The sequence below is a fragment of the Melanostigma gelatinosum genome (assembly GCF_949748355.1).
Source record: "Melanostigma gelatinosum genome assembly, chromosome: 5".
In the NCBI taxonomy this organism is placed as follows: Eukaryota; Metazoa; Chordata; class Actinopteri; order Perciformes; family Zoarcidae; genus Melanostigma; species Melanostigma gelatinosum.
Genome location: NC_136638.1, coordinates 29,388,596 through 29,401,158, shown reverse-complemented (window position 1 = coordinate 29,401,158; position 12,563 = coordinate 29,388,596). Strand labels below are relative to the sequence as shown.

Genomic DNA, 12,563 nt, shown 5'->3' with positions numbered 1-12,563 from the left:
CACCACGTACACCATGTAACGCACCACGCACACCATGTAACGCACCACGCACACAATGTAACGCTCCACGCACACGATGTAACGCACCACGTACACGATGTAATGCACCACGTACACCATGTAACGCACCACGTACACGATGTAACGCACCACGCACACAATGTAACGCACCACGCACACAATGTAACGCACCACGCACACAATGTAACGCACCACACACACAATGTAACGCACCACGTACACCATGTAACGCTCCACGTACACCATGTAACGCTCCACGCACACGATGTAACGCACCACGCACACAATGTAACGCACCACGTACACGATGTAATTAGGGCTGGGCGATATGGCCTAAAAAAAAAATCTCCGATTTTTTTACAAAAAATCCGATTCACGATTTAAATCGATTTTTTTCCCCCAAAATTTTTTGCAGATGACAGAAGCTGTTGAAAACAATTTTTTCTTTTATTTTGTGATGATTTTCCCAAGTAGGTTGATAAAAATAAAGTGCAAACAAAACCTGAACATTGTAGAAAGGTGCCTGTAGTATACAAAAAGTATTTGGTCACTCTTTTGTTTGCCTGAATCATTTAAATATAAAATTAAATTAAACATAACATTAAATGGCATTAAATAGTAGCCTTCCATTGTAAACAACTGTGCAAATGTAACTTTTTACAGTAAGCTTTTCTAACTGAATACACTGATACAAACACAGCATGAAATAAAATGTATATGACCCTTTAACATTCACATTTTCAAAAGTGCAACATCTGATCTAACATCAACATAACATATTTTGCACAGTAAATAAGTGCATGTAAACAAAATCAAGTGCATTCACAACATAACCAACAGTATTAAACAGTAGTGCATGTTTTTTCTAAATATTTTTTGCCAGGAAGACAAGCCTGTCTACTACCTCTGGCTTCAGGCATGCACGGTGGCATGTAACAATGCCCCCCCCCACACACTGAAAAGCCTCTCAGAGGGGGCACTTGTAGCTGGCACAGAGAGGTATTTCTTTGCTAAAGTACTTAGCCTTGGAAAGTTAAGTTGGTGACGCTTCCACCAGTCAAGTGGATCGGTGTCTGGGTCAACCTGCTGGACCACAGGTCAGTTGTTGCGGAGTAGAATGACATCCCCTCCAGCTCCGCAGAGATCCTTTGGCGTGTACTATTGTACAGCCGAGGCAAGGCAACGTCAGAAAAATGTTTACGGCTTGGTAGCACGTACCTGGGGTCCAAAGCTTTGAGACGGTGAATAAACCCCGGCTTTTCCACGGTGTATATGGGCACCATATCTTTTGCGATATACATCGCGACTGCATCCGTGATGGCTTTCCACCGGGCACTCTTCTTCTCATGCGGAGTACAGTTGGTGAATGTCTCCAAAATGCTGGGTTGTTTTTGTGAGGTGGCGGCGGCAGCAGTGAAGCTGCTGGCCGCCATTGTTTTAGTTTGTAAACAATGCGCGCGCACTCTACTACGGGAAAAAGGGGTGGGGGCGATTTTCTCGATTTTCAATAAAACACATCGCCTTAAAGCACACATTCGAATTAATCGATTAAATCGATTTATCGCCCAGCCCTAGATGTAATGCACCACGTACACCATGTAACGCTCCATGCACGCGATGTAACGCACCATGCACGCGGTGTAACGCTCCATGCACGCGATGTAACGCACCATGCACGCGATGTTACGCACCACGTACACGATGTAACACACCACGCACACGATGTAACGCACCACATACACGGTGTAACGCACCACGTACACCGTGTAGCACACCCCGCACACGATGTAACGCACCACGTACACCATGTAACGCACCACGCACACGATGTAACGCACCACGTACGCCATGTAACGCCCCACGTACGCGATGTAACGCACCACGCACGCGATGTAACGCACCACGCACGCCATGTAACGTACCGTGCACACGATGTAACGCACCACGCACACCATGTAACGCACCACGCACACCATGTAATGCACCCCGCACGCCATGTAACGCACCGCGCACGCCATGTAACGCACCACGCGCGCGATGTAACGCTCCACGCACGCCATGTAACGCTCCACGCACGCCATGTAACGCTCCACGCACGCCATGTAACGCTCCACGCACGCCATGTAACGCTCCACGCACGCCATGTAACGCACCACGCACACCATGTAACGCACCACGTACACCATGTTGCACACCATGTTACGCACCACGCACACCATGTAACGCACCACGTACACCATGTTACGCACCACGCACACCATGTTACGCACCACGCACGCCATGTTACGCACCACGCATGCGATGTAACGCACGCGATGTAACGCTCCACGCACGCGATGTAACGCACCACGTACACGATGTAACGCACCACGTACACCATGTAACGCACCACGCACGCGATGTAACGCACCAAGTACACGATGTAACGCACCACGTACACGATGTAACGCACCACGCACGGGATGTAACGCACCACGTACACGATGTAACGCACCACGCACGCGATGTAACGCACCACGTACACGATGTAACGCACCACGCACACGATGTAACGCACCACGCACAATGTAACGCACCACGTACACCATGTAACGCACCACGTGCACCATGTAACGCACCACGTGCACCATGTAACGCACCACGCAGACGATGTAACGCACCACGCACGCGATGTAACGCACCACGTACACGATGTAACGCACCACGCACACGATGTAACGCACCACGCACAATGTAACGCACCACGTACACCATGTAACGCACCACGTGCACCATGTAACGCACCACGTACACGATGTAACGCACCACGCACGCGATGTAACGCACCACGTACACGATGTAACGCACCACGCACACGATGTAACGCACCACGCACAATGTAACGCACCACGTACACCATGTAACGCACCACGTGCACCATGTAACGCACCACGTACACGATGTAACGCACCACGCACGGGATGTAACGCACCACGTACACGATGTAACGCACCACGCACGCGCCACGTACACGATGTAACGCACCACGCACACGATGTAACGCACCACGCACAATGTAACGCACCACGTACACCATGTAACGCACCACGTGCACCATGTAACGCACCACGTGCACCATGTAACGCACCACGCACACGATGTAACGCACCACGCACAATGTAACGCACCACGTGCACCATGTAACGCACCACGCAGACGATGGAACGCACCACATACATGATGTAATACATCATAAACATGATCTAACACAATAGCTTCATCACTCATCAATACTGAGCTCTGAAGAAACATAAAAAATCCATCAGACCAGTTAAAGACACACAGGAGGACCAGCTGACCTTATTCTGTCCAGACTGGTTCTTTCCTGACAGACCAGGACCTCCTCCACCTCCTCCTGACACACACACACACACACACACACACACACACACCGTTAGTCTAAAGAACCTGTGGACACATTACTGATACACATTTAACACTAATAATAATAATGAGTGTGATCATAATAATTATAATTAACACGCATAACAATGATAAATCTGACTTGCCCCAGCTGGAGGACATCCCTCCTCCTGTCTGAGCTGAAGACATGGGGGCCGGTCCCAGCAGCCCTGCAGACATGTTGGGGGGGTCCAGAAGACTCCCACTAGAACAGAGACACAGTTAGAAACAGGACGTTCTAAAGCGGACGTTCCTCTAAGAACCTGTGAGCTCTACGTTCTACAAATGAGTTCTTTCATGTTTCAATTTCCATATCTGAATGTGTTTAAACTACTAGAGTCCTCACAGTAATATTACCTGTTATATTTATACACTGTTATCTACGTACACTGATCTCTAAAGACCCGGAGGGGGTTTCCTGTCTCTTACCTTCTACCTGAAGACCTTCCAGGGTCCCAGTCTGGATACCTGAAAGGACCACACAGAGCATCACTACAGGTCCACCAGAAGCTTCTCTGAGACATCAAACCGTGTCGCTGACTCACATGTTGAGCAGCAGCCGTCTGTTCTCATCGTGTCGTAGTCCGTTAGTGTGCTGGTTCCACTCCTACGGATTCAAACACATAGTTAACCAGAACCTTGACCAGAACCGGTCCGCCTGTTGAAGGAACAGTCCGCTCAAACATCAAAAACTCTTTCCTCAAACTCAGAAACATTGAATAGAAATCTGCTGCTTTTAACGCCTGAAATGTGACCAGGATTATTATTGTTATTATCACATTCATGAAGCACCGCGGCCGACGAATCCCTCATTAAATCCATCTTTGAACATCTTTAAACTCTTTGTGGCTCCACAGAAAATAAACTGCTGACTGAACGTGTCCGACTGTCGTTAACAGCAAGTTCAGATATTTCATAATGTAAAGAGCTCGTGTTGTTATTGACACTCTGAGCATCGCACACAACCATCACAGTTTTACTGAGATCAGTGAGATGAGTCTCTGTGGTTCAGGTTTGATAATTAGAGAACAACAGGTCCGACTCGTTCAGGAAGAGGTCTAAACTACCTAAAAAGATTCAATAAGGGATTCAATGATCCACATCCAATGAGCTGCTGATTGGTCTCTGAACTCCACATGTGTAGAAATACGTCCTAAACAAACGTGACTACTTTATCTCGGTGGAGGACGAGTAGATAACGAGCACAAGTGACGTTCAGGGTCACTTTAGAATATCAGTAGAATCAGTGTGAGAGAATGTGAAGACATGCTGTGAGCTCGTAGGAAACACGGCAGAGGACTCCCACCAGAAGACTGAACCTTCTAGAGTTAGTCCCAGAAGAGAGGAGGCTGGTGGGTACTCACCATGATGGAGTGAACGTCAAAGTCACAAAGAGAGCACACGTGGGGCAACATGGGGGGCATGACCCCCAAGAAGTCTTGGATCTTCCCGTTGGACGGGGGGCCCATCCTCCTGTTCCTACTAAAGCCGGGGTCGGAGGTCGGCGGCCCCATGCTGAGCCCCCCGTAGGAGTCATGGTGGGAAAGCTCCGAGTACGGCCTGTCTCTGCTGCCCCCCCCACCACCACCGCCACCGTAGTTCAAGCCGTAGCCCCGGCTGGGAGCGCCGTCCTGCAGTGAACTGTACCCAAAGTCTGCAGAGGTCTGGACCCGGGCTGAACCAGGACCCAGAGAAGGACCGCCCATCCTCCCCCCGTGGTCCCAGTCGTCCCGTCCTCCTCTGTACCCGCCGCCGGAGGACATGGAGGACGTGCCCCCCCCCCGCCGCTCTCCTGAATCTCCCTTGTGGCTCTTGAGCTGCATGAGGATGCGCGGCAGCGTCTCCACGCTGATGTCCTCTTCTGGGATCTCGGCCAGAGCGTCCAGGTCGGAGGGCGACAACCCCAAGCTGGCAAACAGCTTCATGGTGTTGCCAATGTGGCTACCACCACCACGCCGGGACATTTGGGGGTCCTGGTTGTCCATGCCGCCGCCCACCCCCACACCTGAGGCCACACCCCCCATCAGCCGGCTGGATCGCTGCTCGTTCATGCTGAAGTTCAAGGTCTCTGCGGCGGCCAGGAGCCCCCGGCCCACAGCGAAGTGCTTCTGACCCCCGTCTGACTGCGACTTCTGAGACATGACGCCGCCGTCCGGCTCGTTTTCAGTACAAGAGTCAAGATAAAGAAGCTCAAAAGGGTCTGAACGTTAGCGTCCCTGAACGGCCTCTTCTCTGGATCTTCTGCTGAAACACAAGGAGGTAGAGACGCTCTGAAACGTGGCCTCCACTAAGAAACACTGACCACCAGACCAGAAGCTCCGAGGACCGCCAACGAAAAAGCAGACTTTGGATTCATTCACAGTCGGCTGAGCAGCAGTGAGCTGGGATCACTGGGACATAAGATGACAATTATAAGGAGGCTAGGAAAGGAGACAGAAGAGGCTGTGAAGAGTGAGAGTCCACCTTTAGACCGGAGGAAACATCCTCATTGAAAGAGGAGAAACTCTGAGAGCCGGCGGGTCAGAGAGATTAAATCATTTCTCTTAAGGTTTAAATGTTAAAGAATTCATAAAAAGTCCAATTACAATGGCAGAAGGGGATGAATGCAACAAACCAGATACACTCAGTATTTTACACTGGTGGAAGAAGTAGATCCTTCACGGAAGTAAAAGTACATCAAACCTCTCTGAGATCATCATGTGTTTGTAGCGTCTCTGTCCAGTGAGAACCTTGTATCTCTAGACAAGAACAGCTTTGTGACGAAGCTTTTAAAGACTTTACTTTAATGTTGTGTTCACAGCGAATAAAGAGCTAACACAGAGCTAACACAAAGCTAACACACAAATAGGTGATTCGTAACATATTTCTACTCAAATGAGAAATCTGTCACAGAAGATTATAGTACGCTGTATTACTGTAGTGCTGTATTACTGTAGTGCTGTATTACTGTAGTGCTGTATTACTGTAGTGCTGTATTACTGTATTACTGTAGTACTGTAGTGCTGTATTACTGTAGTGCTGTATTGCTGTAGTACTGTATTACTGTATTACTGTAGTACTGTAGTGCTGTATTGCTGTAGTACTGTATTACTGTAGTACTGTATTGCTGTAGTGCTGTATTACTGTAGTGCTGTATTACTGTAGTGCTGTATTGCTGTAGTACTGTAGTGCTGTATTACTGTAGTGCTGTATTACTGTAGTGCTGTATTGCTGTAGTACTGTAGTGCTGTATTACTGTATTACTGTAGTACTGTAGTGCTGTATTGCTGTAGTACTGTATTACTGTAGTACTGTATTGCTGTATTACTGTAGTGCTGTATTACTGTAGTGCTGTATTGCTGTAGTACTGTAGTGCTGTATTACTGTAGTGCTGTATTACTGTAGTGCTGTAGTACTGTATTACTGTAGTGCTGTATTGCTGTAGTACTGTATTACTGTATTGCTGTAGTGCTGTATTACTGTAGTGCTGTATTACTGTATTGCTGTAGTGCTGTAGTGCTGTATTGCTGTAGTACTGTGGTGCTGTATTACTGTACTGCTGTAGTACTGTAGTGCTGTATTACTGTAGTACTGTAGTACTGTATTACTGTAGTGCTGTATTGCTGTAGTACTGTATTACTGTAGTACTGTATTGCTGTAGTGCTGTATTACTGTAGTGCTGTATTACTGTAGTGCTGTATTACTGTATTGCTGTAGTGCTGTATTACTGTATTGCTGTAGTACTGTATTACTGTAGTGCTGTATTGCTGTAGTACTGTATTGCTGTAGTACTGTATTGCTGTAGTACTGTAGTGCTGTATTACTGTAGTGCTGTATTACTGTATTGCTGTAGTGCTGTAGTACTGTATTACTGTGGTGCTGTATTACTGTAGTGCTGTATTACTGTATTGCTGTAGTGCTGTAGTACTGTATTACTGTAGTACTGTATTACTGTGGTGCTGTATTACTGTAGTACTGTATTACTGTGGTGCTGTATTACTGTACTGCTGTAGTACTGTAGTACTGTATTACTGTATTGCTGTATTACTGTAGTACTGTATTACTGTGGTGCTGTATTACTGTATTGCTGTAGTACTGTATTGCTGTATTACTGTAGTACTGTAGTACTGTATTACTGTATTGCTGTAGTGCTGTATTACTGTAGTGCTGTATTGCTGTAGTACTGTATTAATGTGGTGCTGTATTACTGTATTGCTGTAGTACTGTATTGCTGTAGTACTGTATTACTGTAGTACTGTAGTGCTGTAGTACTGTAGTGCTGTGTGCTGTATTACTGTAGTACTGTATTACTGTGGTGCTGTATTACTGTATTGCTGTAGTACTGTAGTGCTGTAGTACTGTATTGCTGTAGTGCTGTATTGCTGTAGTACTGTATTACTGTATTGCTGTAGTACTGTATTACTGTAGTGCTGTAGTACTGTAGTGCTGTGTGCTGTATTACTGTAGTGCTGTATTACTGTGTGCTGTATTACTGTAGTGCTTAGGACCCAGGGGAATGTAAGTGAAGGAAACAGGAAGTGACGGAACGGAAGACACGCCACACAAACAGCTGTTCACCGCTCGCTGGCCGGCCGTTTCTTCTCTGCGTCAATTAATTAATGCTTTAACGCGAAAAACATACCGTGAAACCGCCAGAGTCTTACAAAATACCGTGATATGCATTTCTACGTGTGTGCTGTAGTAGTGTATTACTGTGTGTTGTAGTAGTGTGCTGTAGTACTGTCTGCTGTAGTCGTGTACTACTGTGTGCTGTAGTACTGTGTGTTGTAGTAGTGTCCTGTAGTACTGTGTGTTGTAGTAGTGTGCTGTAGTACTGTGTTCTGTAGTACTATGTGTTGTAGTAGTGTGCTGTAGTGCTGTGTGCTGTAGTACTGTGTTCTGTAGTACTGTGTTCTGTAGTACTGTGTTCTGTAGTACTGTGTTGTAGTAGTGTGCTGTAGTACTGTGTGCTGTAGTAGTGTGCTGTAGTACTGTGTTCTGTAGTACTGTGTGCTGTAGTACTGTGTGCTGTAGTACTGTGTGCTGTAGTACTGTGTGTTGTAGTAGTGTGCTGTAGTACTGTGTGCTGTAGTACTGTGCTGTAGTACTGTGTGCTGTAGTAGTGTGCTGTAGTACTGTGTGCTGTAGTACTGTGTTCTGTAGTACTATGTGTTGTAGTAGTGCGCTGTAGTACTGTGTGTTGTAGTAGTGTGCTGTAGTACTATGTGTTGTAGTAGTGTGCTGTAGTACTGTGCGCTGTAGTACTGTGTGTTGTAGTAGTGTGCTGTAGTACTATGTGTTGTAGTAGTGTGCTGTAGTACTGTGTTCTGTAGTACTATGTGTTGTAGTAGTGTGCTGTAGTACTATGTGTTGTAGTAGTGTGCTGTAGTACTGTGCGCTGTAGTACTGTGTGTTGTAGTAGTGTGCTGTAGTACTATGTGTTGTAGTAGTGTGCTGTAGTACTGTGTTCTGTAGTACTATGTGTTGTAGTAGTGTGCTGTAGTACTGTGTGTTGTAGTAGTGTGCTATAGTACTGTGCGCTGTAGTACTGTGTGTTGTAGTAGTGTGCTGTAGTACTATGTGTTGTAGTAGTGTGCTGTAGTACTGTGTTCTGTAGTACTATGTGTTGTAGTAGTGTGCTGTAGTACTGTGTGTTGTAGTAGTGTACTGTAGTACTGTGTGCTGTAGTACTGTGTGCTGTAGTACTGTGTGCTGTAGTACTGTGTGCTGTAGTAGTGTGTTGTAGTAGTGTGCTGTAGTACTGTGTGCTGTAGTACTATGTGTTGTAGTAGTGTGCTGTAGTACTGCGTGCTGTAGTACTGTGTGTTGTAGTAGTGTGCTGTAGTAGTGTGTTGTAGTAGTGTGCTGTAGTACTGTGTGCTGTAGTACTGTGTGCTGTAGTACTGTGTGCTGTAGTAGTGTGTTGTAGTAGTGTGCTGTAGTACTGTGTGCTGTAGTACTATGTGTTGTAGTAGTGTGCTGTAGTACTGCGTGCTGTAGTACTGTGTGTTGTAGTAGTGTGCTGTAGTACTGTGTTCTGTAGTACTGTGTGTTGTAGTAGTGTGCTGTAGTACTGTGTGCTGTAGTACTGTGTGCTGTAGTAGTGTGTTGTAGTACTGCGTGCTGTAGTACTGTGTGCTGTAGTACTGTGTGTTGTAGTAGTGTGCTGTAGTACTGCGTGCTGTAGTAGTGTGTTGTAGTAGTGTGCTGTAGTACTGTGTGCTGTAGTACTATGTGTTGTAGTAGTGTGCTGTAGTACTGCGTGCTGTAGTACTGTGTGCTGTAGTACTGTGTTCTGTAGTACTGTGTGTTGTAGTAGTGTGCTGTAGTACTGTGTGCTGTAGTACTGTCTGCTGTAGTAGTGTACTACTGTGTGCTGTAGTACTGTGTGTTGTAGTAGTGTCCTGTAGTACTGTGTGTTGTAGTAGTGTGCTGTAGTACTGTGTTCTGTAGTACTATGTGTTGTAGTAGTGTGCTGTAGTGCTGTGTGCTGTAGTACTGTGTTCTGTAGTACTGTGTTCTGTAGTACTGTGTTCTGTAGTACTGTGTTGTAGTAGTGTGCTGTAGTACTGTGTGCTGTAGTAGTGTGCTGTAGTACTGTGTTCTGTAGTACTGTGTGCTGTAGTACTGTGTGCTGTAGTACTGTGTGCTGTAGTACTGTGTGCTGTAGTACTGTGCTGTAGTACTGTGTGCTGTAGTAGTGTGCTGTAGTACTGTGTGCTGTAGTACTGTGTTCTGTAGTACTATGTGTTGTAGTAGTGTGCTGTAGTACTGTGTGTTGTAGTAGTGTGCTATAGTACTGTGCGCTGTAGTACTGTGTGTTGTAGTACTGTGTTCTGTAGTACTATGTGTTGTAGTAGTGTGCTGTAGTACTGTGTGTTGTAGTAGTGTGCTGTAGTAGTGTGTTGTAGTAGTGTGCTGTAGTACTGTGTGCTGTAGTACTGTGTGCTGTAGTACTGTGTGCTGTAGTAGTGTGTTGTAGTAGTGTGCTGTAGTACTGTGTGCTGTAGTACTATGTGTTGTAGTAGTGTGCTGTAGTACTGCGTGCTGTAGTACTGTGTGTTGTAGTAGTGTGCTGTAGTACTGTGTTCTGTAGTACTGTGTGTTGTAGTAGTGTGCTGTAGTACTGTGTGCTGTAGTACTGTGTGCTGTAGTAGTGTGTTGTAGTACTGCGTGCTGTAGTACTGTGTGCTGTAGTACTGTGTGTTGTAGTAGTGTGCTGTAGTACTGCGTGCTGTAGTAGTGTGTTGTAGTAGTGTGCTGTAGTACTGTGTGCTGTAGTACTATGTGTTGTAGTAGTGTGCTGTAGTACTGCGTGCTGTAGTACTGTGTGCTGTAGTACTGTGTTCTGTAGTACTGTGTGTTGTAGTAGTGTGCTGTAGTACTGTGTGCTGTAGTACTGTCTGCTGTAGTAGTGTACTACTGTGTGCTGTAGTACTGTGTGTTGTAGTAGTGTCCTGTAGTACTGTGTGTTGTAGTAGTGTGCTGTAGTACTGTGTTCTGTAGTACTATGTGTTGTAGTAGTGTGCTGTAGTGCTGTGTGCTGTAGTACTGTGTTCTGTAGTACTGTGTTCTGTAGTACTGTGTTCTGTAGTACTGTGTTGTAGTAGTGTGCTGTAGTACTGTGTGCTGTAGTAGTGTGCTGTAGTACTGTGTTCTGTAGTACTGTGTGCTGTAGTACTGTGTGCTGTAGTACTGTGTGCTGTAGTACTGTGTGCTGTAGTACTGTGCTGTAGTACTGTGTGCTGTAGTAGTGTGCTGTAGTACTGTGTGCTGTAGTACTGTGTTCTGTAGTACTATGTGTTGTAGTAGTGTGCTGTAGTACTGTGTGTTGTAGTAGTGTGCTGTAGTACTGTGTGCTGTAGTACTGTGTGTTGTAGTAGTGTGCTATAGTACTGTGCGCTGTAGTACTGTGTGTTGTAGTAGTGTGCTGTAGTACTATGTGTTGTAGTAGTGTGCTGTAGTACTGTGCGCTGTAGTACTGTGTGTTGTAGTAGTGTGCTGTAGTACTGTGTTCTGTAGTACTATGTGTTGTAGTAGTGTGCTGTAGTACTGTGTGTTGTAGTAGTGTACTGTAGTACTGTGTGCTGTAGTACTGTGTGCTGTAGTACTGTGTGTTGTAGTAGTGTGCTGTAGTACTGTGTGCTGTAGTACTGTGTGCTGTAGTAGTGTGTTGTAGTAGTGTGCTGTAGTACTGTGTGCTGTAGTACTGTGTGCTGTAGTAGTGTGTTGTAGTAGTGTGCTGTAGTACTGTGTGCTGTAGTACTATGTGTTGTAGTAGTGTGCTGTAGTACTGCGTGCTGTAGTACTGTGTGTTGTAGTAGTGTGCTGTAGTACTGCGTGCTGTAGTACTATGTGTTGTAGTAGTGTGCTGTAGTACTGCGTGCTGTAGTACTGTGTGTTGTAGTAGTGTGCTGTAGTACTGTGTGCTGTAGTACTGTGTGTTGTAGTAGTGTGCTGTAGTACTGCGTGCTGTAGTACTATGTGTTGTAGTAGTGTGCTGTAGTACTGCGTGCTGTAGTACTATGTGTTGTAGTAGTGTGCTGTAGTACTGCGTGCTGTAGTACTGTGTGTTGTAGTAGTGTGCTGTAGTACTGTGTTCTGTAGTACTGTGTGTTGTAGTAGTGTGCTGTAGTACTGCGTGCTGTAGTACTATGTGTTGTAGTAGTGTGCTGTAGTACTGCGTGCTGTAGTACTGTGTGTTGTAGTAGTGTGCTGTAGTACTGTGTGCTGTAGTACTGTGTGCACCAGAGCTGGCAGCAGGTCTATAGAGGAGAAACCGCGCAGGACAAAAGACACAAACGGATCCTCGTCACGATATATCATCAGCTCGTGTCTGAACTGGAGGACAAAACTGTCTTCAGGTTTGCTGAGAACACAACTTCATTGGTTTAATAACACGTGAAGAAGAAACACTTCATTGGTTTAATAACACGTGAAGAAGAAACACTTCATTGGTTTAATAACACGTGAAGAAGAAACACTTCAGAAGTTTAATAACACGTGAAGAAACACTTCATCAGTCAGAGGAAACATCTGGAGACACGTGGTTCTCACTGGACATGAACAGAAATTAACTGTTAATAACATGTAAGAGTAGTAGAATATGGAAGTACTCAAGT

General features: G+C 45.9%; 1 protein-coding gene across 1 annotated transcript in view; it reads right to left on the bottom strand.

Moving 5' to 3' along the window:
• The window catches only part of matr3l1.2 (matrin 3-like 1.2), a 40,492-nt gene that overhangs the window by 27,503 nt on the left and 426 nt on the right, over window positions 1-12,563 (bottom strand). The window contains exons 2-6 of the mRNA XM_079268569.1: window positions 4,827-5,703; window positions 4,008-4,069; window positions 3,892-3,930; window positions 3,570-3,667; window positions 3,360-3,415 (exon numbers count right to left, since the gene is read on the bottom strand). Coding sequence (XP_079124695.1) covers window positions 3,360-3,415; window positions 3,570-3,667; window positions 3,892-3,930; window positions 4,008-4,069; window positions 4,827-5,603 — 1,032 coding nt within the window. The 5' untranslated portion in view covers window positions 5,604-5,703. The remainder of the gene's footprint in view (window positions 1-3,359; window positions 3,416-3,569; window positions 3,668-3,891; window positions 3,931-4,007; window positions 4,070-4,826; window positions 5,704-12,563) is intronic.